General features: G+C 42.7%; 1 protein-coding gene across 5 annotated transcripts in view; it reads right to left on the reverse strand.

Moving 5' to 3' along the window:
* sipa1l2a (signal-induced proliferation-associated 1like 2, genome duplicate a) overlaps positions 1 to 27086 on the reverse strand; it is an 80104-nt gene that overhangs the window by 19480 nt on the left and 33538 nt on the right. For all 5 annotated transcript variants that reach the window (XM_006807670.3, XM_006807668.3, XM_006807671.3 and 2 more), the window contains exons 3-10: positions 23049 to 23182; positions 21808 to 21996; positions 17502 to 17676; positions 17177 to 17280; positions 14560 to 14717; positions 13352 to 13928; positions 7949 to 8223; positions 2200 to 2451 (exon numbers count right to left, since the gene is read on the reverse strand). In XM_006807670.3, coding sequence (XP_006807733.2) covers positions 2200 to 2451; positions 7949 to 8223; positions 13352 to 13928; positions 14560 to 14717; positions 17177 to 17280; positions 17502 to 17676; positions 21808 to 21996; positions 23049 to 23182 — 1864 coding nt within the window. The remainder of the gene's footprint in view (positions 1 to 2199; positions 2452 to 7948; positions 8224 to 13351; positions 13929 to 14559; positions 14718 to 17176; positions 17281 to 17501; positions 17677 to 21807; positions 21997 to 23048; positions 23183 to 27086) is intronic.

The following is a 27086-nucleotide window of genomic DNA, read 5'->3' on the forward strand; positions in this document are numbered from 1 at the left end:
ATCACAGCCTCTGAGCTAATACCTTGAGATAAGATGCTTTGCTTGCTTTCGTCTAGCCAGGAAAAACTTGTGGACGATGGAGTGAAAAATACACACTGTATGTGACTTATGTCTGCTGCCTTCCCTTTAACCAGCACGCCAAATGAGGTAAGATGAGCGGACGGAAATAAGACTGCAATAACACAGGCAGTATGGCTTTCACATTAAAGCGTAAGCCAAGTCTTGTCAGATATCCTATACTCCTTATATCTGCTTCTTTCGTCCTTATACATTAGTTTGGAACCAGGTCTGAAATGACTAAATCTTTATTAAATGCAAAGCCAAGAGAGACTGTCACCTGGAGCAGGCATTCAAAGATTGGAAATTTGCAGATAAGCGACTGAAAATGATCCAGTAGAGCTCGGATTCAAAAATGCAAGTATAAACATTCACAAGGCGACACAATTTAAACATCAACACTTTCTGCTTCCTCATTCGGTTTCCCTTTTTTCCCCCTCCACAGGGAAATAAACTGTCAGTATCTCAGTTGTGCCACACATCATCAAACACTCTGGCCAGATCGCTATGTTTTCTCTCCGGCTGTGTTAGTCAAGTGTCCAGCCAAGTCCAGGCACTTTAATTTGAGACAGAAGCGGCTGCTTTTCGTTCTCCTTTTTTTTCTTCTCCTCATGTTAAGGGAAAAAAAGTTTTGAGGGGAGAGAGATCAGAGGGTTGGTCTCATTTGGCTATGAAGCAGTCGTCATATTTTATGGTTGCAAGTCTAAATCCAGCTATGCGTGTGGATGAAATGGCGCTTTATCTGAGCTATAAAGATTCTCGCGCGGCCTTGCGAGACAAATGGGTCCATGCCCCCTCAAAGCCTCGTGAGATGAGTAATTTAGTGAGACCACCTGTCGGGCTCCATTTTTGTTCATTTAAATTTAACGGGAAGGTTAGTGGTTCGGTTTTTGTTTAGACCTCAATCAGAGTGTGTGGATTTTTAAAAAAGGTGCTTTTAATAAAAATAAAATTAGTTGAGCAGCACAAACAAATGTCCGGCTAACTCATGCTGATTTATTCCTACAGATCCTGCGACTTTATGACACAGTCTCGTCTTCCTCCCTTCCCCTCCTCCTTCTCTACTCCCACTCCCTCTGGGGCGCTTCATATCGCGGTCTAGGGAAGAGCACTCTCTTTGTTTCTGCAGTAATTGGATGAGATGAGCGGAGCTGTGTCAGTGTCCCCATCACCTCCTCCTCAGCAGGGTGCAGGAAAAGGGAGGGAGTGGGGGAGTTGGAGAGTGAGAGAAAGGAGGAGGGGAGTGAGAACGGAGAGCTCCGACTGCTTGGGACTCGAGGCAGAGAATGGCGGCCATTATCCCAGTATAGTCAAAACAGGCTATACTGGACGGGCGGGTGGGTGGCGGGGAGTCGGTGTGACACACTGGAAAGGTTATCGTGACTGTAGGGGTTTCATTAGAGTGAACAAATCACTGCTTTACATGGCTCAATGGAGATGTCCAAAAGAGACAGAGCCGAGGACGGGAACAAAGTCTGAGCGCAGCCTTATCATCCAAAGGGAGATGAAAGCGGAGCCGTGAATTCATTTAACTAAAATGCGCCATTTATATGTATGCAAATAACCGAGCACAATAACAGCTCCTCAAAGTGTAACTGCAGCTCTTTTCTAAATAAGAAAGGCTGAGAGTTCAAAGATTTCATCTGAAAGGACGCCGTCTTTACACTGTCGTGTTTGATGACGAGCCTCCGTTTCTGAAAAACCTTGAGCAGAAAGTTTGTGTGTCAAAAAAAACAAATTAAAAAATGTCTCACAGGATCATTTCTTTTCTTAATTTGTTTAGTTAATGTTTTTTTTCCTTTGCCTTTTTGCACCACTGTGCCCACATTTTTTACTTGATGACATGTGTGCAATGCTTACACATGAAATATATGATACAGCCATCAGTGGATAACCACATTCACCACCGAGTGGAGAAGCTATTTTCTTTCAGCGTGGATAACATTTAAGCTCCTTTATTTGTATGTGACTCAATATTAAGCAGTGAACAGTGTATTCTGTCATTGTGCTTTTGTAATGCAGCCTCTCTACCGTACAGTTATTCGATCGCCCGTATTCAAGCGTTGCTTTCAACCCTTAACAAGTGCCAAATTGGGCATAGGCAAACAACTGAAGAAAGCTGAAGTGGAGAAAAGTGAGCACCTGGAACCATCTGGCAACTTCCTGTCAAAGGAGGTGCTTCGCGGGATAGCTGCTTGGTGCTGCTGAAGGATCTGCTGACACTGCAAGCGGTCGGGGCCCTGAGTGGGCGAGCCTCGGGATAGCGCTCCGGCAGCCGTGGGCACCCGATGCCAGGTGGTATTTCTCCTGAAGGGCGTCTTGTACTCGCACGGTGTACCCTCGCTGTCCACTTTGTACTCCACCATAGGTATGCGGTAGAGCTCGGAGCAGCCCCTGCGAGGAGAGGGGCGAGAGGGAACCAAGGGTCAAAGTTCATCAATGAACAGAAAATGACAGGAGATGACGTTTTAAGTTATGCGAATGATTAATTAGCAGGATTGAACCTATTAATTTGACCTATAACCTCACATCACAATATGTAAAATATTTTAATATTTTTCAGCCATGAAACTGAAAATTTCATGGCTGAAGAAGTGTTCTCACGTTGCCTCTCCAGGACCCTGCTGAAGCACACAATTACCCTGAGCCAGATCTTTAGACTTATATAGTGTTTATTTCTGCACTACTGACAACAACAGACCCACAAACATGTTCACACACATTTGAAAGCGGAGCACTAACATCACTTAAAATAGTTTCCCACCATTTCCGATCATTTTCACAAAGCTAAAAATCTGAGCTCGCCCCTCGGCCAGTAATGGGTATTCCCCAAATTGCTACACACTGGTAGCTTTTCGTTGCACCGTCTCCATCCACTTACTGCTAACATCAGTGAAGATCTCTGGGATGGACAAGGCCTGTGATGCCATTTCATGCAACATTAATCACCGAGGCAGCGACTTGGTGCGTATGTTTGGAAAGAAGGGGAGGAATGGGGGTTAACCGGGTGGTGGGTCAGGGTTAAAAAGTGTGAGCACTCTGCTCACTCTCCAAAGGCATTTCAAGCATGACCCTAATGATTACACTTGCCAACCGCCCCCTCCCCACCCCCTTTAAAGTCCATTTTCCAGCATCCACTGGAGAGTGGAAAGCTCTGTATACTTTTGCTGTGGTCATAAATGTATACATAGAAGGGTTTGAGGAGGGTGCACTGAAGGAAGGAGGGGGGAGTAGTAATCCTTCTCAGAAGGACCCTTTCATCAGTCTGGGCCATGGGTGGCTGGGCTGTTTACACCAGACTCCCACTGGAGCTGCGGGTGTTATAAGATATAACTAGAAGATCATCCTTTGCTTCTTCCTCTGTGTCCTCTCACATCTGGCTGATGTCACCGCCAGCTGGCCTCATTCATGATGAAGAACTACATCCTGCACATCTTACAGTGCACATACTTAATTGTTTTTACAATATGCATGCTGCATGCATCACTGGTTTGGTATATAGGACAGTGAGAGTATTGAGCGACAGTACAGCATAAGTGAAGCTGTTGTATGCGTAAAAAAGCTTAGAGATGAGAACATTACCTCTTTACACTCAATTTGCCACCCGAGGTCTTTCAATTATTGTTCCAGACACAAAAAAAGACCCCAAAAATAAAAAAGACTGCTGGTCAATTGTTTTTTAACATGGTTGGCACTAGCTTGATTAACTGTGTGTGTGTGTCTGTGAGTGTGACAGAGAGAGAGTGCATGTGTGTGGTCATACTAGGTTGCCACACATCATTACTCTACAAAGAAAAGAGCTATCCCCAGCTAACAGCTTGTCAACAGTGAAGGTCTCAGCTTTATGCTCTTGCTGTGCTTTTTGCTCCAGAATGACCAAGAAGTGACAAAGTGATTTGCCCATATGATCCAAATAATCTCCATCAGCAGTACAACTGCAGACTTAATGGGAACAGCCTTCATATTCATGTATAAGGAATGTGCCTCTTGTATAAAGGCGACCCGAGACTGAGTGTATAAATCATAAGGAAACGGCAGGAAACGGGTGTTTGGTCAACAGTTAGAAAACTTTAGCTGGAAGCTGGTGTTGCAGGAGAAGCTGTCGGACATGTCCAGCCAGGCATGAGCAGAGGAGGAAGCGAGTGACTGGTGAGAAAAATAACAACCGTCTTTTTCCTCTGATTCCACAAAGAACTGCTGCACCTCTCTCCCAGTTTAATGTGAGTGGCTATAAATTATGCCACAATGGCCTACATAAGCTTAGAGAAAACTACACAGCTGGAGACAATGCACAACTAAAAATAAAGCTCCAGGGGGAGGGGGGGTACTTTGACCACAAAATCTACAATCTACAATCTAAAATCAACTTTACTAAAATACCATCACAGGTCATTAAAAATGTAATTTTAAAAAAAACTGTGCTAAGCTTTGTTAGTGGGCGATTGGTGGAGAACATTCAGCTCCTTCAGCCATTCGGCTCTTAACGAATCACAATAGATCAGTGTGACAACAGGACCTTAGACCTCAGTCAGAGAGCTGTCAGTCCAATGACAGGGCCAGCAAGTGAGGGGGACATGCTAATCCATTCCCACAGTCAGAGTCCTTGTCACGGCAAAGAGTCACAGAGGTCGTGACCTCCACCAGTGCTGTGCAGACTGTTGTCAAAGGGTTCATTAAATGAGGTGTGCTGAAGACTTAAAGATAGAAAACATAGACTGATCTTTGCAGAAACCCCCCCCCCCCCCCCCCCCCCCCCAAGCTCCTATGAAGAATGCAAGGGGATTAAGTAGGACAATTTGTGATGCAGTTTCTAGTTTCTTTGGGTTTAGTGGTGCTCTATCTTGAATGGGTGCTGGCATGGGAAGTGAGAAATCCAGCTTTGCTTCAGTCCAGATGAAAATACACAATGACAAGTCTGATGGCACTACAAAGGAAAGGTCACAAGTGGCCATCTGATGTCATAGTCAACACTCATTATCAGCCGGGCTGTGACACAGGCTGAGGACACCATTTCAAAAGTAAATCTTTGCAATTAAAACCTAAAACGACAATATGATATTAAATATGATAAATATGATATTAAAAAAGAGAAACAAAAAGCCGGGACTCAGCCGGAATAAATGTCAGGGGGAAAAAAATCCTTACTGGCCACGTAGCAGTTGATGTTCTGCTTCTATTTGTATGTCTTGTAATGAACATACATTTTAGTCCATATTGTACTGATCCTTCTGTTTATCCTTACATCTCTGATGACCGCAGACCAAAACATACAATCTCTGCCATGTTCTGTACATCGCATTCCTGTTTCAAAGAGCTAATCTTTTTCATCTTTTTCTCATTAGTTTTGATCCAAAGCTAACATGCTGAACTTGTTTAAGGCTTTTCAGAGTGATGATGGAAAAGCCTCTGGTACTGTGCTGTGCTATAACCACATCCTGCCCCTCAGTGTAAATAAATACAGTACTAGATAAGGCTAATATTAGAGACATCGCACAGCTTCAGGCAGAGCAGGGTAAATCCATTTAGGGCATAAACAGCTTCAGGAGGTTTGCCACAAAACAATGCTACACTGTATAAATGATTCCTTATTGCACTTGTTGCAATCTAATGTGACATAATCTTAGCAACAAGATGACAACATCACTCCTCGCCGAATCACAAAAATAGGAAGCCTAAACAATATTGGAGCGATTTAAAAAGAATAAAGAGGAAGCTCCTTCCAGCCACCGCATGTACTTATGAAAACATTTTTCCTTGTCATGGTAGCAGCGTGGAGCCAGGGTACATTGTTTGAAGGTCATGAGACTCTTGTCCATTGTTGCTAGATTAGTCCTCATCTCTCTGGCCACGGGGGACTGACTGGGGCCTTCGGGCCCCCTGCTGAATTCCTTTCCTTTGAGATAATGCCAGAGAAACTGGAGCACTTATTGTTGACTGCAACACTTTAGCAACTCCAAGACGCAGCAGCGAAAAGTGTTGAGGGCCCTCGAGATTCTTCACCTGACCTCTCACCTCTTGATTTGTTGGGAGTCTTGGGAGAATATTCAGAGGAGCTGAGATGGAGGCGTTTGGTTCTCATGGGGGTGGCGTTGAGAAACTGTGTTTCAGTGGGGACGGGGAAGGCTCAGCAGCACTGACCAGTTTGCCGTTCTGCTGCTACTAATGCTCACTAATCTGCCAGATGCCTCTATTAGCAAATGCGATATATGGGTCACACTCTGTTCGTAACGCGACACAACACATATTATACACATTTAGTATGACGTAATCACTGCACAAGTTTCAGTTCATTTATGTTTATTTCTAACCCCATTTCTAATTGCCTGTCCAGGCTCCCATTAAACAGTCACTTCAGTGGTTTCAGCTAAACCAAGCCAGAAGTCTTCACCTGGCACAGATGCCATGCCAAAAGCTCTCTCTATCTCCATCCTGTAAATACTGCTCTGATAAGCTGGACACATTTGTGGAGACAAAACCAGTTTCGGAGGATGTTCAGTTTTATCTGCTTTTTCCGTTCCCGGACCGTGACAATGATTGCATCGTCGTGTATCATCACAGATCGTGGCGAGAGGCTTAGACGGCGGTTCTGCCATAGAGGCTGCTCTGTCGGCTTCACAGACAACACACGTTAGCTCGCCATCTGGGGGAGCAAAAATGTTGCTCCTCTGATGCCAGACCAGAAAGCAAAAGTTAACTACTATGCATGCTTTATTTTGATGCACACATACACACAGCTGTTTAATCATATATTCATTCAGAACATTAAGCAAGGCTGTCATTATCATTATTTACCAAAACCACGATTAGAGCAACACTCACCCATCAGGGATTTATCAAGATATTCACCAATCGCCACTTTACTTCATGTGTTTAGAAAGCACACAAATACAGTCAAAGAATGAAAACACACAGTGATTCATTATCTGCTGCTATCTATGTGTTATTACCTTTAACGATTAGCTGGTGTATTAGCATTACCTGTAACAACGCAAACAGAAAAATGAGTTTGTATTGAAATATTCTTTCTGCACATTGTCAAGCCATTCTGTCGTGGCTGTCTGTGACAAAGTGGAACCAGCATTTTCCTGGTACATAAATCTGTCAGCCTGAAGCCGAAGAAAAACAAAGATGTCGAAAATGTGAGTGTGAAGGAGTGACGGATACGATTTCACAGGGCTGTCTGTCTCGCACAGACAAAACAAGCAGATGTGCTTTCAGAACAAGCATTTTACACAGACCTTCGTCTCTTCCCATCACACACACACAAAGGAAAAAAAAATCATTTGAAACACGCTCCCTCATTTATTTCAAGGGCGGTGGACTCTCTACATGGGAGTGTGTCCCTAAAAAAGGCACACACTCCCATCCTAATTGCTGAACAGAACGTTGAGCGAGGTTAGAGAAAAGCCATCTACAAATGTGAGCTGTCAAACAAAGGCAGCGAGAGTTGAGCCATTAATCAAAAGCCTCTTCTCATTATCATTAGTGGGAAATGCTGACTGTCCGTGTCTGCGGCTCTGCAGGCCTGCTGAAGATTTCTCTCGCAACAAAGAAAGACTATCTCCAGAGAAATCAGCGGAGGACGACATCATCTCCGGTGCAACACAAACAGTATGTAAGCATTTCTTTATGCTAATCGCCTCAAACACGAGAGCAAATGTCAAGCTAATTTACACCACCTGCCAGGGAAAAAAGAAGTAAACCAAACTACTTTTCTGTTATGGCTTCATTAATTTTGGGGGGAGCACCTGCTTCTGTCTCGCTAACCGCGGGACAACAGGAAACAACAACAGGAAATCTGCATTTGATTTTAAGTCATTTTGGCTTAATTGCTGTAACAAAAGTGTTTGCACCGAGGTGAAAATGAGACGACCAAAGAGTGAGGGTTTACCTTCGGGGAGTGCCATCTTCATAAGGTTGAATTATAACCACTTTGACGGTGACGGAGGTGCGCAGCAGGTCAATCATCTGCTCGTGAGTGAGGGTAGCAACGGCCACCTTGCAGATCTCCACCAGTCGGCTGCCTTGTCTCAGTCCTGCCTTCCAGGCGAAACCAAAGGGCTCCACGTCGGCTACGATGCCCTCGAAATTGACGTGGAAGCCGAGCTGGCCGAGGCCATTCCGGCGAAGTGTCATCTCCGTGGTTTCGCACCCTCTGGTGACGATCTGGAAGCAGGATGAAAACGGCCGGTTTTATAAAGGCAGGTGAATTTGTATTTCACGGCACAGATCCTGAGCTTTAAAAACCGAAGGACTTAATAGATACTTTAGCTGGAAACAGAATGCAATACACATGACAGTGAGGAGATGAGACGGAGAGAAAAATGAATGATCTTAATATTCTTTAATTAGAGCCTTCAAAGCTAACAGAGTGTATTCCAGCAGCGAATGGTTTGCATCGTTTGTAAGATATGTGTGGGTTTTATTACACATGCATGCACAAGAAAAATACTATCAAAGCCTCCAAAGCAGAAGCAGAAGTCCTTAGGCAGCAAGCCTCCAGCATGTTTGTTTGGCTAATTCAAAGAACCTTTCAAACTTGAAGTTAATAAGAGGCTACATCGCACGGTTAACCATCTTGCCAAAGAGCCGCACACAAATACACACCTGTCTCTGTGGACAGCAACTACAGTAGCTCTTTTTTCATGCTGCATGGGGAACGCAGATCTAATTGGCCCCCGAGACACGGACATGTCCACAGAGCCGAGTCTATTAGGTAAAGTCAGTGTCAAGGGAGAAGTTTGGAGCGTAATATTTATATACAAATACATAATCTGCATCAACTGGCAGTTAATTAAAGCACTTTTCCCCCCACACCCAGCATGAAAAGATGACTCACTTCACCCTCTCTCGCCATTGTGCAGACTGCTGCCAGAGACGTGACACTTTCCCTAAGGATTCTTGGTGGACAGTCTCTGCTTGTCCAGTTGCGCTCTTGGATGAAAATGAAAGTTGGGTCTTGTCCAATTATGTGCTTACATGCAAATTAAGTTGCTCGCTTTGCTCAGTGGCGGCTTCTCATCATCCTTCGCTTTAATGCAACTCAGGTTCAGTAAAAGTTCAGCAACCTACTTGCTTCAATGGTTTTATTTCAGCACAACACAAACACAGCAAAGTAAGTGGAGTAGTGGAGCACCTATTTGCACAATGATGACATAAAATGACTGACTACATTATAGCTACACTGCGAGCACACATTAGGACTACACGGTTTATGACAACGAATGGGGAATAAAACCTCACGCTACATCCAACGAGCTTTAATCACCCATTGGATTAGTCTCGGTTCAGTTGTGGGTGACTGCCTCCATTTGCTTCAGAGTGGCAACTAGCTTCAGGGACACATTAACACAGACTATGGATTGTCAACACTCCACACCAGATTCTCACGTCGGCAGAACCCCATTATGAACCATCATGCAATAACTGTCCTCTTAATAGGATACAACTGTAAAATTTCAGCAAAGGAGCCCATCCAGTAATTATATACAAACACAGTCCCTACTTTATGTGCTAATAAATAAAAAGCCAAAGATACTTCGGGTTCAAAATCTAGAGAAAAGACGCCGAAAATAAATTTCCAAAAAGAACTGGAAATATGAAACATAAAAGTTCTCCGGTGTAAAGTCTGGACTAAATGGTTTGTGTATGAAGGCTTCTGCGTTTGGGACCATGAATCAAACAGCCCTTTTTCAGAAATCCATTAGGCCTAAATAATAGCTTTCTAAATGCTTTCATTAGAGCCCTTTATTCAGTCCAACCACCAAATTAATCTGCTCAGGTTCTCCTACGAGCTGCTCAGATTCATAACGCTTGAATCTAAGAGTGCATCCATCATCTCACAGGAGGTATTTGTGGCCTATGAAGATACTTGGATGAGAAAAGGGACAAAGTCAACATGTGTGCACGTCCTGCTGGCCAAACCAATAACAGACTAATAACCGGCCATAAAAACTACAACAAACATTATCAGCCTCAAATCTGTTGTAACTACTGTTGCCAAACAGTGTTACTGGCACTGTTCCTCAGTGATAGGTCTGACAGTCGGACACTGCTCCGACACTGATGCCACCGTCTGCAGAAGCATGTTTCTCAGACATGTCAAAACCTTGTCATTCTACTGGAAGTGCGGACTGGTAAATCTGTGGCCGCTTTATACTTCAGGAATCGGCATCAACGTCATGTAGCTTCTTGTGTGATTCTGAATATTTTAGCTTAACGGAGCTCAGCAGCGCTGTGGGACTGCAGGAGGTTATCAAAGCTTTTACTTGTCTGTAACAACATGTATGACCTCAAAATGGTGCTAATGAGCACTAATTAAGAAGCTCTTTTATTGATCAACATGGTGCTTCTCTCTGTTATATGTGCCAGTAAAATTGCTTGTTGCTTTTTGGATTGTTGTTTGAATAAAGAAATAATCATAAAGGCTACCATGGCATTTTACTACTGACAGCATAAATGATAAGGAATCAGAAAATTGTTTATAAATACAATTACAAGTGTTTAAAATGTCATCATATATCATATAGAAAAGCAATATAATTACAAGGTTTGGAGTTAGGAGAATGATTAAAAGCTTATCATAACTCATTTAGTACATATTTAATCTAGATAAACACAATATAGTATTATAAAACTATTCCAAATTATTTAGTTCCACCTTTCCCAGCTCATTTATTTCACTACTTTGACCCTTCTGACACACAAATTGATAAACTGTCAATTTCTTGTATTTGAAGCACTGTTGTTGCATGTAGTACATAAAGAAAACGAGAAGAGCGATTGTGCTTTCCTCTGGATGCAAAACAAAACCCAACCAGACAAAAGAAAGTGGCGTATGTGGCACCCGAGCAAAGAGAACATGCATCGTAAAAACTGAACATGCGGCGACCAGCTCCGCAGCCCGGAGAGCAGGGCGCTATCACAAAGCTTTTAGTTGTGCTCTCACACTGGGCTCCTCTGTGTGTTACAGTTGGCAATCTGTTCACATTACATCACAGGTCGGGCAGCCTGTAAATCCCACCAATGAAATTTGATTCGAGTCAACCTCCGGGACATTTGGGAAAATGCAGACACCTTTGGGAACAAGAATGCCTGGTCAGCTCATACCCAAATAAATGTGCCTACAGCTTGCTGCTCCATTGCCTGTATCACAACACAAACAGTGATCGGTACTAACTTTATAATACTTTATAAAACTGGGCTGTGAAATATTAATCAGGAATTCCTTGGAGAAGTGGACAGAAAATGTGAGGGGAAATTAGCATAGCGAATGAGGAAGTGATGTCCTTTGGCTAATCACGAATGCTAATATATCCCGCTCTGTCCTTCCTTAAGATGAGTGTGTGTAGACGCTGAATGACATCCGTGTCCTTTAAAGAGTAATTATGGGAAAGACTTCGTCAGGTTCTGGTGTGACTTTCAAATTTCAAGACTGCTGATGCAACTGCCAAAAAGGGACTGTGCGGGATAAGTGCCGGAAAGCACACAGCCAGGCATGAAAAAGGTCAGGCACAGCTCAGGTTTGGATTTTGGGATTCAACCACGATGTTATTTAAGGAAAACAAAAGGCTGCCTGATTAGAGCTTCACTTAACAAATCATGGGAACTAGAATAGGAAAAGCAAGACCCTGCAGGTACACAGGAAGCAGAAACAAGGTGTCTGAGGACAGCATCTGGGCTGTGTAGCCAGGTGTACACCATTTTCAAGATTTCAAGACACCTGGACCCACATAGCCCAAAAGGTAACACAATGTGTCTGCAGCTCTGTGCAGATGGCCAAGCTAGAATTACAAAATAGGGATGCGAGGACTGGGACTAAGTGGGGAGCTCTCAATAGGAGTAAAGCAGTAGTATGAGGCCACGTGTCCTCTATTCTTAGTCTGCCAGACACCCAAAAAATAAAACAAATTTCCTCTGTTTCTAGCCTTCCCCTTCAAAACTGGGTTGGTGTCCTGCTAGAAAGAGTCTCCCTGTAAACCTGCACCCAGACAGTCCCCAATTCAAGAACCAAAAGTCCCATTTTCACTAATCTTTCAATCCATTAAATGAACTGTCTGCGGTACTGAGCCGCTTCGGCTTTATTTAGTCAGTTTTTGTGAAAGTTGCGTGATATGTCATAGTGGTTTATCCTGATCAAGAGCAGGACATCTGCAACTGTGTGACCCGAACGGTCGCCTGTGCACCTCTGCTGAGTCTGTGATGAGCCAAAGAAAGCTTTCAACAGGAGGTCTGTAATCCTCTCTGAACTCTGATGGCTCTGCTTTTCACATTCCCATTTATGCACAATCAGGAAAAAAAAAAGAGGGAGCTGCCTGAAAAGCAAGTGAGGTTTGGGTTAATTTAGTGAGATATTTTCCCTGCATTTTGTGATGGAGTGGAGGCCGAAAAAAAGGGGCCATTAAATCTCTGTAGCTCTGCAGCACATGAGAATTGACGGCACAAATAAAGGTTAAATGAGCAACAGTTTTGCTGACCTAACCGTGAAAACAGAATTAAAAGGTTTGTGGTCAAGCATTAAAGCTGCAACTGCAAGAGCAACATTTGCTGAATGCACCGTTTCACCGCAGAGCCCACAAATATCCAAAGTACAACGCTCCACTGCCACATTAAAAGTAAACTTTCCTTCACATGCACTTCACTTTTAAGACACGTGGATTAACCACAGTCGCCCAAATAATGTTTTTTGCAGGCAACAACATGCAGGTGAAAGTGCGGTAGCATGCACGGGGGCGGGGAAGAGGCCCTGATAATGTTTTATGTGCATAGTTTAGAACATGTTTAGAAAATGTGAACCTGTCTCTATTTCTAGTAAAACACAATAAGTGCCATATCATCATTATTTTTGGTGCTGCTGATGCTTGGCTTTTATTTTTTAAATCTTACTGTAATTTTTTATGTTTATGCATTAGCGCCAACAGCTGCACCTTTCCGCGGAGCTATTAAAACTGTGTTACGCACTAGTAGTAGACAGCGTAATTGTTTTTACTGTAATGTGCTCATTATTTCACAAATAAACTGGATGTCAAATTTATACAAAAACCCCTCAATTAAACAGACAGGGCAAACACAGAATGAATTACTAGCTCTGTGAGGGGGGTGTGGTGTTGGAAACTGATTCATCTAATGTCTTTTGTTCTCTCAAATCTCTACATATGGTATGATTAGAAAGTGACACCGAAGACACGGTGCTACAAAAAGGATCATCTCACTGGCCTTCTGTGGTCTAATCCAGCAGTTATTGAGAGCTTTGGGATGACAGAGATTATTCCAATGCAGACACGAAGAGATTTACCTCTAGTCTCTGCACCATCTCCCGGATGTCTTCTCCGCAGTTGTCGTGAGCGGACAGCATGACACACTCGCCCCGTTCGTAGAAAATCTTAATGCTCATAATCCCTGAGGTCCACCCGATGACGTCGCGGCACGAACAGTTGAAGATCACATTTTTTGATTCCTCCTCAATGAGCACGATGAACTCATTGGATATACCAAGCAAGCAGTCAAAGTCCAGCGACTGGCCAAAGTCCCGGGCACGGACGCTCCAGGTGATCGCTCCCACGCTGAACAGATGCGCGTCCTTCCTGGGTTTCACCTTCTCCTTCTTCTTGCCTCCGAGGCTGATGAAGCTGAATTTGACAGCTGAGTCTATAGTGGCCGTGCTGACAAAGTTCTCGGCTAGGTCCTTCAGGTACTCCTGCCGCGTACGAGTCGCCATGGCCCGAAACTTCTCCGACTTGTGTGCTGCGTTCTCTCCGTTGATGACCTTGGCAAGCAGGAAGTCCCTGAAAACCGCGGACTTTGGAAAAGTTACAGACTTGGGAATGGGGGGGCCAAATGGAGGCACGTCTTTAGATCTGGACACAGCCACACTGGAAAAAACATAAAATGCGGGAGTGACAGTTAAGAAAAAGAGGAGCGTGGATATTGAACTGAATGAATAATGAGCAGGCGCTGAAATTATACGTCTTTTGGTAAAATAATTTCTGCTAAGACTAATCTTTCTCCCTTCATCAAATGCTATGTTATTAGCAAGAGTCGTCTTGACTTCAGAAACTCTTGAGTCGTAATTCATAAGTCATAATTTCAAGGTGTCTCTGAAGATAATAACTGTATCCTCACTGAACAGATGAAAAGAGCCCTGTGATTCTGGCGCATTACTATGAAGTCATAAGAGAAACCACAGAAATCACTGAGCAAGCTATTATTATTATCCTTTTAAATTAAGTGTTCTTAAAAGTTCACGCAGAAGAGCCACTTGACACAAAGACATCTATGAAAAACACATCAGAAGATCAACACGTTCGCCTAAACTGTCTCGAGCACACCATTTCGCTTCTTATCCCGTGGTGTAGCACTCTAATATTTAGTGGTTTGACTCAATGCCACCAAACTCAGATGTTTTTCTACTTTCTTCTACCCTGCACGCTTTTCTTTACCAACCAGAGTAAAAAACGGTTTTGGGAGTGCCTCGCAGGCGTGATGCATGCTTGTTCCATTTACCTGTAGCAGACGTTATCAGTGCACGGGTTGTGGACTTTGACAATGACAAACACATGTTGGAAATGAGAGCGGATGTTTTTTGGAGTGAAAGGAAGGGCCCCGGGCTCCTGAAACACTATGGTGACAATGTCATTGCCGATGTGCCTCTTCCTTAGCAACTGCAAGAGAAAAAGGAGAAATGGAAATTAAATTAGATAAAAGATGAACACAGTCAGGTTAGTTTAAGAGTACAGAAGTTTGGAAAACACATTATCGCTTTAAGATTTCAGTTAGAATTTGTTTTTCTGAACAAAGGCCAGCCGTGTGTCAGTTGCAGTGACTCAACAGTCACACAAAAACTTCTTTCTCAACTCAGCAAACATTTGCTAACATTAGCCATGATAAGCCACCGATCAATACCAGACAAACTAAGGTGTAGCACCAAGTGCTCATATGTACTGGACCTTTTATTACTTAGAAATTTTCCCAGCAAACCTTAAAGTATCATAGCCAAGAAAAACAAAAAAGTTTTGGGTGTCAAAAACTTCCTCATTAATGGACAGAAGGGCTGACATCTCTTATAAACCAGGAAATGATACAAGAGCATCTTTTTGTTTTTAATGCAACAAGATTTGATTGACAGGTCCGATAACAGCCATAAACCACATGTCACAGGACTTATAACAAAACCAAAAAAACAACAAAATCAAAACCCCCCAAAAAACATGCCAGCTATGTAAAAGTTCCTTATTTAATTAACCCTATGAAGCCTGAACCAAGGTGGTTATATTAACTAAAACTTGAGGTATTGACAGACGTGTTTATGGATATCTGGATTTTTATAACACTACGAATCACTGCTTTCAAAAAGTTATGTTTTTATTATACCTGATTTCCCCAAATCTTGCCTATGACTTATGCTCTTGGTATAATAATAATGAAGAAAAAAGCCTCAAACTAACACTGAAACAAAAAAGAAAAAAGGCTAAACTAAACATTTCCAGATAACAAAAACTAAACTGAAATAATAAAATCCACTTTGTAAAATAACTGAAACTTAACTGAATTGAAAACAAAAGGTCAAAATGAAATAATAATAATAATAATAATAATAATAATAATTAGAAAATACAAAACTATAATAACTGTAGTCTAGTCATTAAATAATTGCCAGAAAATTTACATTTTTTTTTTAAATTGGAATGTTTATTGAACTTTTTGACAAATTAAAAGAAAACAAATTAGGTTTTGCTACATCCATCATTTTTATTTATTAATTGTTTAAAAAAAATTGTTTGAAAACAAATTGCAATTTGTTCAAGCTTTTCAAACTCTACAGGTAATGCTCATGTATCAAATATGATACACTTGGCATTGATTGGTACACAGTGAATTCATCTGCAAGGGCCTCTGCACAATCTTGTGGCGTGTACGTCACGTTCTCAGTAGGACATGGTGTGGTAATTGAGAAAATGAGGATGTCACAGTTTATGTTTCCTAATCTTCCCACAGGCCTTTCCTTTGGAAACAATTTTTCAATCATAGACTCATGGGTTGCAACAAGCCTTGATACAACTGATGGGACACCACCTGTTTAGCATCATTTTCCTGGATTAACATTTGAGCATCTTTATTACACTGAATGCAGGGACGGGGGCATCAGTTCATCCCCTGCACGAAAAAAAAAAAAAATCAATCCTTTGAGTAAGCTCTCACATTTTGCCCTTCTTCGACAGAATCACTGTTCCTGGTTTGGATATTGAAACTTTAGTGGACAAAGGGATTTTTGGGTGGTAGAGATATCAACTAACTCAATTTAGGATTTGTGTGTGAAGGGCACATGTCCACTCAAACCCAATTTATACTGCTTGTATTGTTGGCCTGTGCAGGTCATTAACCCTCATTCTCTGGTTGGTGTGAGCCTGTCAGTCAGGGTCGGTGAGAGCCCGAAACAAGCAGGATTAGAGGGTGCAGGGGTGATTTGGAAATGATGAAGGGATGAACAGGTCAAGCTCTGCTTGGCCCTGCTGGAATATTACCACCAGGGATTAAATCAAACAGTCCCACTTTATGACATACAATTGGATGAAAGGTAAAGAGAAAAAACCCACCACCAATCATATGTTTCTACGCTCACTTGTTAGATGTTTCTGCTGTTTTAGATTGTACATCCAGCCTCCATCAAGATATTCTAATCTCTACAGGGTGGTGCCCACAGGTTGTATTATGGACTCAAAAAGTACAACCATGTGATCAGCATAGAGATTAATACAGTGAATGTCTGTAATCTTATCTTTAGAGGGCCATCGTTCAACAGTCCACTGCTACATCCACCTAATTCCACTTGTTAGCACAGACAGGTCCATCTAATACCATGTCTGCTTCAGCCCCTGGGGAAGCACTGATTAAAGTCCTACTATGGGGTACTGTCGCTATGGCAATGCTCGTGCTTTCAACTGATAGGTCATTACCGTGGCGAAATGAGTCTCTGGGGAAGATTGGCAGTAGTCAGGATAGGTGATGTCCTAAAAGGAACTTGCTCAGGGATTTATTAAAGCTATTAGACATCAACTGAGTACACAGAAGAGCAAGCATGGTGGTGTGCTGCAGGAGAGCCTGAAGGGTACAGTTTACTCACCTGCTGCCGGTTGTTGGGTGTGTAGGGGAGCATGGTGGACACGTGAAACATCAGCTCGTAGTCTTTATAGGTAGTGTAAAGAGAGTGCGTGCCTGTGGAATCCGCTATAAGAGAAGACAGGGAGGTCAGGGTCTCAGGCCAGATTGCAAAATGTAACCGAGTTAGCTGATCTGATGATATCATAGAACAAAAATTAAGATTGAAGATGCACTACAGTCCCTGTAAACACATACAGCGGAGCATCTGCACTCAGCAGGACTGGAAATGTGTGGGTTAGCATTTGTGGATGTTTAGCTTGGCGAGTGTGTCGTGCATTTTATCTTACTCTTATTATCCAGCTGAGCTCTGTACTTGGTGAAGCCTTTGAGGCGCACCCTCTGACCAAGCAGATCCAAGAACTCATCCAGCGCTGGGCCGGCACTCTCGTTGTTGTACATCTCTTCCTCTGTGCTCTGGCCAGCCTTGCAGTAGAGTACCCCCACCTTGTGCTGGAAGCTTAGCTGGAATGAGGAAAATAGACATAGACACTCAGTGAGTACTATTTCCTGTTGCTGATAGGTATCACACACACCACACTCATACATACTGTATATTAAGCACTCAAAGCATGCAAGTGCCCACTTTCCATCATGTCACAGCTAATGTGAAGGCCTTCATAACCCTTCTTGGGGAGAGAGAGATCTGAAATCCCCTTTTGTGAAGCTAGGCTATGAACTCTCAGGAGCACTGTGCAGAGTATAAATCAGCCTGAGCTATTAGCTGCTACTTAAGAGCAGCTGTGGGGCGACAAGGGAGTGGATTACAGACATACAGCAGAACAGTTTCGGTTTATGAAAGAAAACGGCATAATCTGCCAACAACAGTATTTCAATATTTTCTAATGGACCTCTTCCTTAGGAGATACTTTTGTAGCTGTGAGATATTAGGAAGATTGTTTAAAATAATGTGTATACATACAGATATACAGACGTCTTGTTTATTGAGAAGACCATCTAAAGGCATAGAAAAGGGAGCCAAATCTCTCAAGTTTCCACCACAAGCGTTGCTATAATTCAGAAATGTCTGATGTGAACTCATCTCCTCAAGAGACAGGAAGAAATAAAACATCTGGAGTGATTCTCTTGTGAGATTAGTGTGAGAGCATCTCTCCACTACATGAGTTCTAAGGCTCACACCCTCCCAATGATAGCAGAAGATGGAAAGAAAAAAAAGGGTCAAGGGTGGAAACAAATAGATGAGGAGGCAGCCCCTTGCGTTTGGCACCTGTTGCCCTTTATTCACAGCTTCACCTTCATCTTGACCCAGAGTCAATGTGTCGGTACGGCGGGAAGAAAGGGTTTCTCTGAATGTGAATGCTGACAAATGGTCTATATACTGAAACAAATTGGAATTGTCTTTTTCCTTCGTTACAGGTTATGATTTCCCGGTGTACTCCTGACACTGTTGTCATGGTGACTTCCTCCCATCAGGCAGTCGGTTCTGCACTAAAGCTCCTGCGGTTACCAAAAGCTATTATATCATCAAGCCCCGTGGAAATGGCATGATGTGCAATGATGTGGCCTTCTGTCTTTTATCCTGTGTGATACGGACTCGCTTGACCTCCAGCTCTTCTTAACAGCCTAACCGATAGGGACGGTAATCACATTAACCTTTGGGGCGAATTTGAAAAGTGCAAGCACACAGGACATATAACAAAGATACAGATGAGTAGTGCTCCTTCGGTGAAGCTCGTTGCATCACCGTCTGTGATGGCTCTTTTTGGAGTGGCATTAGCTTCTGTTAAGGTGGAGATGTATCCCATTTAACAGATCTTGCCAAAAATCTTAGCAAAGAAAGCATCTCCAATTTTTCTCCATCTGTCCAGACCTGCAGGGCGTTGAAAACTGAACTCCTGCTCATTCATTTAAACAAAAGCTGAAACTAAAATAAGAACGCACAAACAACGAAAGACACATAATGAGTGGAGAAAGAAATTGGGACAGTGTTTCCCCCGGAGAGCTCTGTGTGGCTCCTGAGGGATGCCGTGGTGTGACATATGTCTGCGGTGCAGTGTCCTGATGCAGCAAAAATCCAAAATGTGGCTACTTAAACCTGGCTACAATCACCACGCACCACTACACAAACATCTGCTGGGGTTATTGCATTAAAGTGTTACTACAGAAACGTCTCCAACTTTCAATGTAAGGCCAGGGGATTTTAAAAAACGCAGTGTTTGTAATTGCAAAATTTCCTGCACTTATTCTTTGTTTATGCTATGAATGCAATCGCTGCAGGGAGATTAGCTTTCTAGGCTAGGGAGAATATCATCTGTCAAACATAACTTAGAAAAGGTCAGTAACTGTTCTCTGACCTCCTCAACGTTGTCATTACTGTCATGACACACTTATATTTTCCTCTCACTTTCAAATTTATGAGTATTACCAGTGCTTGTAAATTCATAACTTTCATTTTCTAACTGACACAGATAATAATAAACTAAAGAATTTTAATTTTCCAGATTTGAGTCTTTAGATTGAAACAGCAGATACGCATTGAAAAATCAATGGCTTACAAAAAAACCAAAACCTAATTTGTAATTTCTTACTCAAGATCGCATCTCTAAATCTCATTAGCTGCCAACTCCTTTTCCACAGTCCATCTGCGCACAGTCAATTCACTGTGATCTACAATGAGATCTAAAATACATTCACATATGCTCTCTTCTCTTCTTACGTCCTAGGCTGTTTCGGCGCAGTCTACAAGGCCGCTTTCAGGGATATTCTTTTTGCAGATGCAGGAGACCCTCTCTGACTCTGTTCACAGCAAGAGGAAGCATTTAACAAAGAGACTAACATCTAACATCTCCAAAGAATTGCGCGCGCACACACAAATCCTCAAAAAATATGCACTTTAGGGGAAAAAAAGTCAGGCAGATCATCAGGCTGCAGTTCTTCCTGTCCCGTATCAACTTCCTCACATAAACACATTAGAGGGGCGGTCAAAGTCCAGCTTGGTTAAAAAGCAGATTAAGGAGTGCCTGATATATTGAACATTTGCCCGGCAAGAATAACATTAATGATTATAACAGGAGTGTGCAAAAATACTGACATCCAAATATAAAACTGGCTTCCACTGGGCTTTTGGTTTGAGGTCTGCGCAGAGGAGTGCCAACTGGAAAAGCTTCAAGCCCCACTTAGCCTGGGCTCTCCTCCTCTGAAGGCAGTTTCTTGAGATTATTTTATTGCTTTTTTTTGCCTCCCATGTGTCAGTTTCATCATCTATCAAACTCTTTATCTGCAGACATGGGGAGTCACATGGCAGGTGAACAAACCCCTGTAACATCTGGTGGGAAGAACTTCCTCAAAGCACTTATTTACAAAGTTACTTTGACATAATTGGACACATAGAGCCTGCCACCGTGAGTGCATTTAACTTGCTTTAGAGAGGACACTTCATTGCTCTTGTTTATGTGTGTAACAAAATCCTAACACAGAAGAGGGTCTTGGCTGACACTTTCTATTATAAGAACCTTTCCCCTGTCAATTGGAAGGATGGGCGCACGCTAACGAATGTAATTAAACTAATAAGCAGACAATTCTCTGATGGTGAAACAAGTATCACCCCTGGCTAATCCTTCCACTCTCCATTCCATATTTTTTCCCCCAGTTTCATTACATGAGAAATTAAAGGCCTTCCGATCACGCAATGAATCTGTGACAGCTGTGAATATAGAGAGCCCATACCACTATTAGCAATTTTATTCAAACAGAGATAATGCAAGATGACACCCTCCACCGTCTGAGCAGCATACCAAATCTCCTGCTCTCAGGCAAAGTAGGCTGTCAAAAGTAAGTTACTCTAGCTTGTGTGCAAGTGTCCTATCAGTACAACAAGTGTGCCAAAAGCAGATGGTGCTGGCTGCAGAGAGTACAGGACTTCTATTGATTCTATTTAAGCGTGATATTGTCTGCGCCTCGGCCCAGGAGTCTGTGTTATCTATCTATAACAAGCAGCCCGTATATAGTACAAAGATCCCTGCTATTTGAAGTTAATCCCTCCCAGTTTCCTTCTATAGCTGAGGTAAATGTCACAAATACAGACACATACGCCTGGAATATGTAGCGTGATGTACTAATGCAGTCAAACAATCTTTCGTTTCTGATATGTGGCTGCGGTGGCTTTAAAATTGAACAGCTGGAAAATCTCTGGACAGACGAGGCTTTCTTCCCTCCTCAGAGAAAGATTTCACATACAGAGACACACGTTTGTTAACCTGCTGTATCTTGTTAGCGTAATCTGTCAGGTTTTGTGAAGAGGTTGTGTGATTCACTATTGTTTGTCCAGATGCAGTGACCTCCTGGAGTGCTGGTTGGCAGCCTCACAGTTATGACTCCACAGTGAGTCACTTCGTCTCGACAAGTAGTAGTCCTGCATGTTATGCATCACCCCGTAAAACTACAAATGGTAGTATTTATGCATTTTTCTTAAAAAAAGGAAGAACCATATGTATACATATCTTAAAATGCAAGACACCAAGTATTAATCATCAAGGCACTGAACCTTAGATTACCCCGTTAAATCATCATCATCAGCAAAAATCTGTGGTAGCACTCAAAACACGGTTCAAGAGGACATCTCAATGTATTATTCACCCCTTGCTCATCCAGCTTGAGGAGCTGTTCCGGGACTTTGGGAGAGTTCATGGCCAGCCTCAGACACTGGATATTCAGCTCAGGGATGACGTATTCAAGTACTTCTTTGAGCGGCAGCCCGCGGGCCGTCCCGTGTCTCGCCGTGGATGGAATGGCATCCTCCAGGATGGCACCACGGAGGGTGGTCAGCTGACAGGAAAGACAGATGGTGAGGATTTGTCCAGTAAAGTTAACAGTCATATACACTCCTACTTGTACAGTGTGATAGGGTTGGGTCAGGTATGCTTCCATATGCTGACTTGTTGTTTAGGGTAATGACTACATTATGACTCTGGACAGCATTAGGGAACTCAAATTCTAAATAATTTAGGCAGGCTAACTGAATACTAGATGTTTGTGTGCCAGTAAACACTTTCAAAACAACAACATCCAAATTTCCATTTGCACGGCCTGTTAACATGTCAGCAGTCAACTGCGCTCCGATAAAAAGGCTTTCCGAAAAGTCGACTTATATAGCAGAGGAAGGAAGAGAGAGCGATGTGGGGCAGGTCGCGCAGAGAGAGCAATGAGGCTAAATGACAGGAGTACATGCAAATAGATGCTCCAGCGGTCGAGGAGTTAAAACACTGCCTGCGTGCCACTTGCAGGGCTACCATGACCCAGATACATTGTTTTATCGTGGGAGTGGTGCTTTAAACCGAGAAGGGCACTGGATATCAGTGACATTTTCCTGCCTGACGCATCTGTTGCACCTGAATTATTCAGTGAATGAGACAAGCCAGCATCAATCAAGACGATACGGTCCCACCAGGGACACCAGGACTCTGCCTCTCCGTTTTTTAGGATTAATCAGGTTGTGTGTTCATCGGGGTGTGTGAAAGTGAGCAAAGGTGGGCAACTACACACCTCTGATACACTGTATCAGTATTTGCATTAATGGCCAACTGAGTCACAACTGGCACCGAATCACTGGACACGTTAGTGCAGATTTAAGAGGGCAGAGAAGTTTCCTGTTGTTTTCGGGGGTACTGAAGCATTCCTGGACTCTTGTACTGCTTGACTGAGCCGCAGGCCGAATGACCTTAATGTGTCTCACTGAATGTGATATGAGAAATATGAAAAATCCATGTTCGCGCTAGTAAACAATTCTTTGATAAATTGACAGGTCATGAAGGTTCTCCAATCATGCATCCATAATGTAAGCAGTGAGCGAAAAGTGCACATCGGTGTATTATCATTACCTGACTGGTTCTAAAGGTGACCCGATAGTTGTACTGCGACCCTTCCTTATCCCTTCCATCGTCTAGCTTCTCCCTGCGGATGCTGACTGCCACGGGTCCAAGATGGTCATCTACACCGAAATAATTCTGATGCTCTGGAGGGATAGAAAGAGATATAAAATTAAATGAGAGTTATGCATGTTATCAGACATTATGTTAGCTGGTGAAAGAAAGAAAGCTTAAATATAAATAAAGTAATAATAAATTACAGATTTTTAATAAAAACACGTAATCAAATTACTGCTGTGGTTTCAGTAGATTATCTGTTTAACTATATACACTCACAGACGAGCTGATTAGTTACATCTGTTCAACAAAGATCTCATCAGCCAGTCACATAGCAGTAACTCAATGCATTTAGATATGTATAAATGGCAAAGACGACCTGCTGAAGTTGAAACTAAGCACCACGATGAGGTAAAAGGTGATTAAAGTGACTTTGAATGTGGCATTATCAGAGCTGGGATGTGTATTGCCATGGCCATCTCAAGTGTTTACAGGGAAAGGTCTGAAAAGGAGGGGAAAAACATCGAGCAAGCAGCAGTTTCTCAGTGAAAAAGCCTTCCTGATGGAAGAGGTCGGAGGAGAATGTTCAGAGCTGACAGGAAGGCAACAATAACTCAAACAACCACTTCTTACAACCAAGCAATGCAGCAGAGCATCTTTGAACGTACAGCACATTAAACCTTGAAGATGGGCTACAGCAGCAGAAGACACCGAGGGCCACTCCAGTCAACATAAAACTGAAGCTACAGCCTATTACTCCATCCTGCATTATCTCAAGTGGTTCAGGCTGGGGGTATGTGGTTATTTTCTTGCCATATTTTGGACTCCTTAGTACCAACTGAGCATCATTTAAATGCCACCTGAGTGTGTTGCTGATCATGTCCATCCCTTTATGCCCTACAGCGTATCCACCTTCTGATGGCTGCTTCCTTTAGGATAATGCATCATGTCACAAAACTCAAATCATCGCAAACTAGTTTCTTGAACATGACTGAGTTCATTCAAATGGTCTTTACAGTCACCAGATTTCAATCCAGTAGAGCAAGAGCAGAGTTCACATCATGGATCTACAGCAACTGTGTGATGCTGTTGTGTCCCTGAGCCTGCCAGCAGTCTCTTTCTGATAAAAGGGATTTTTTCTTCCCCAGCATCACCAAGTACTTGCTTATATAGAGTCATTGGCCATTGCTTTGTAATAAAGCACTGATAAGACTGCTGCTGCAATTCGGCACTATATAAATAAAACCCACATGCTCCACGGGGCATTGAGTTTTGCACAATGCAGACACATGCAGACATGACATAATGTCTTAATATAAGTCTGCATCAATACATTTATGACCTTAATAATACATCAGGTCAAATTTAATTCAGTTTTCTATTCTGAAGTGAAGTGCATGCATGACGCATAACATCCATAACTGAATGAAGCAGACGCTCAGGACGCCCACAGAAAATGCAAAAAAAAAAAAAAAAATTCTCTTGTTGTTGTTCTGTCATTTTAAATTAATGGACTGTTCTGCCCCATAAGTCACGTTCCCACAGCTACTACTACGACTACTACTACTACTACTACTACTGCAGCAGCAACCCTTGACTTTGTTCTCATGCTAGAAATGAATGATGCAAAAGTCGAGCTTTGCACTTTATAAATGGCATGTACTTGTATGCATATTAGATAGATGGCCACGTGGGTAAGAATGGTGTTAGAAAAACACCATCACATGACTATGGGGGGGGGGGGGGGGGGGGGGGGGGAATCACTGCAAAGATGTTGGTGTTGGTCTATATATCCATCAGTTATATCAACAATCATGGCATGAAAGCTAGTAAATCTGGTGTAATCCCAGAAAAACATTTATTGAGTCACACTCAAAATTTCATGTTTCGATCTACTTTGCTTTAAAACCCAAGGCAAGATTTTCAGGAAATTTCCAGGGGATTTTCATGGCTTTGGGTAAATCTGATGTTTCCAGTAACCTCCTCACCCCTCCAGTGTGCTGAAAATATGAAAATGTGATGGGCAGATTCTCATTACTTTTCCTTGCCCTCTTTATGCCCCCTGAAGGATGAATACTTTTTTCATTTATGGACAGTCTGTGGTTGTTTCCCCTTTTGACACCCTGAGGTCTAGACATTAATTTTCAGAGTAAATTAATAATAATAATGATGGGCAGAGTGCCAGCTCTACTGCTTATAGTATTGCTCCAAAGGAGTTGAGTCTTTTGGCCACATTTCTTATATGGTCGTTAATTCTTTCCATCAGTTATTGTGCTGATTTAATGAAAAATTCACTACACGACAAGGATTACTAGCTGGGCTTTAGTCTTTTAGGCTCTAAGCACCATAAGAACCAGTACTAATTTCTTTGTTGACACACAATGCATGCGTGCGTACGTACGTGTGTGTGTGTGTGTGTGTGTGTGTGTGTGTGTGTGTGTGTGTGTGTGTGTGTAGGCACACATATAAGAGGGCCTTGAGCAAACACTCCTTTAATCCAGGCTAAAGCTGAGGAGAAAGACCTGGATTCAACAGCTAAAAGAAAAACCTCAGCAGGGTCCACAAAGCAGTGACATTCACGAAGAGATTTCTGCAGAAGTTTTCGATATTACATCCACGCCATGCAGTGCAAGCTGTGTTAAATAGCGTGGTTCTTGTCACTGTGGCATAAACAGTGGAGCAAAACGCACATCGGCATTAATAATAAATTATCTGTATGGAGGGAAAGTAGGGTTAACTGTCTGACGAATGCACAGCTTGTCAGGGACAGAGTTCTGCGGGGAAATGCCCTGTAAGGCATAAGGTCAAATGGTGGTGGTGGGGGGCCTGTGTAGCAATGGAGGCCACAAGGCATCCAAATACCAGGAGCACAGTGAGTCAGACAGTGCTGACTTTAGGGGAAAGCTTATTGTCAACACATTTCTTTAGCATGTCAGCGATGACCATCACATGGTGCTGACAATTTGCAAAAGATTGCAAATTGGAAGACTTTGATTTTTCATGTCAAATAATGCCCCCTTCTCATTTTGCTGTTAATCCACACCACAGAAACACCTTAAAAAAATCTTTGAAAGTCCAACACTGTGAGCCCCTTCTTCTGTACATTTAGTGCTCCAAGCTTAATTTCAGGCCTTGCATCTCAGTAAGAGATGGTTTACATTGCCCTCTGCACACCTCGGTGTCAACCCAAACACCTAATGTGACCATGACCTATACATAGTGAAGGTTGATCCATTTTGTGTGAAGGAAGCATTGTGTCCATTAGGGGAAAAACCACTCTGGTTGCTAAGGGAAGCAGGGCTTTAGGCAATCAATTGGATCAATGTTCAGTCCAGGTTGATGAAAGCCTGCTGAGAAATAGTGACACGTAGTCATGTTTGTGTGAGTGTGTCTTTGCTGTGAAGCACAGGTGATGACAGACCTGTCTAGTCAATAAAACACCTTATTTTAAAAAAAAAAAAAAAAAAAGGCAGTGGCTACATTTCCATACTGTGAAAGAGGCATCCTACCCTAAAGGCTAATGTCTTCATGAAACTGCCCTGTTATACACAGGCCTGCATTGCTGTGAATGCAGGCTAAATAAATGCACAACCCAAATCCAGAACCCAGCTTTGGTGTGAGTATTAGCAAGGCATTTGGGCAATTATCAACATGTCTCTCAGAGACAGATTTTTATTCAGAGTGTCATTTTGAAGAGGTTAAGGCATCTCAGAGTGTGAAAGGTGAAGCAGCTGTTTTCTATGGTGGGGGCAGGCTTAAGACGGGGTAACTCTATCTGCTGAGAGCAGCGAGCACAGATTGCACAGAGAAGTGGGAAAAACAGATATGTATAATGCGGCGATGGGTCGGGGTCAGCACGGCATTTCCAGCATTCGTCTCGTAGGTGTTTTAATGAGGAGAACTGGGACCTTGGCGTAGTTCTGCTGACCCTAAAGTTTCATATGAGGAGACCTCGTACTCTCTTAGTCCCTGCAGGGAACAGCTGCAGTACAC

This window comes from Neolamprologus brichardi, chromosome 13 (assembly GCF_056152115.1).
Source record: "Neolamprologus brichardi isolate AB-2024 chromosome 13, ASM5615211v1, whole genome shotgun sequence".
Taxonomy (NCBI): domain Eukaryota; kingdom Metazoa; phylum Chordata; class Actinopteri; order Cichliformes; family Cichlidae; genus Neolamprologus; species Neolamprologus brichardi.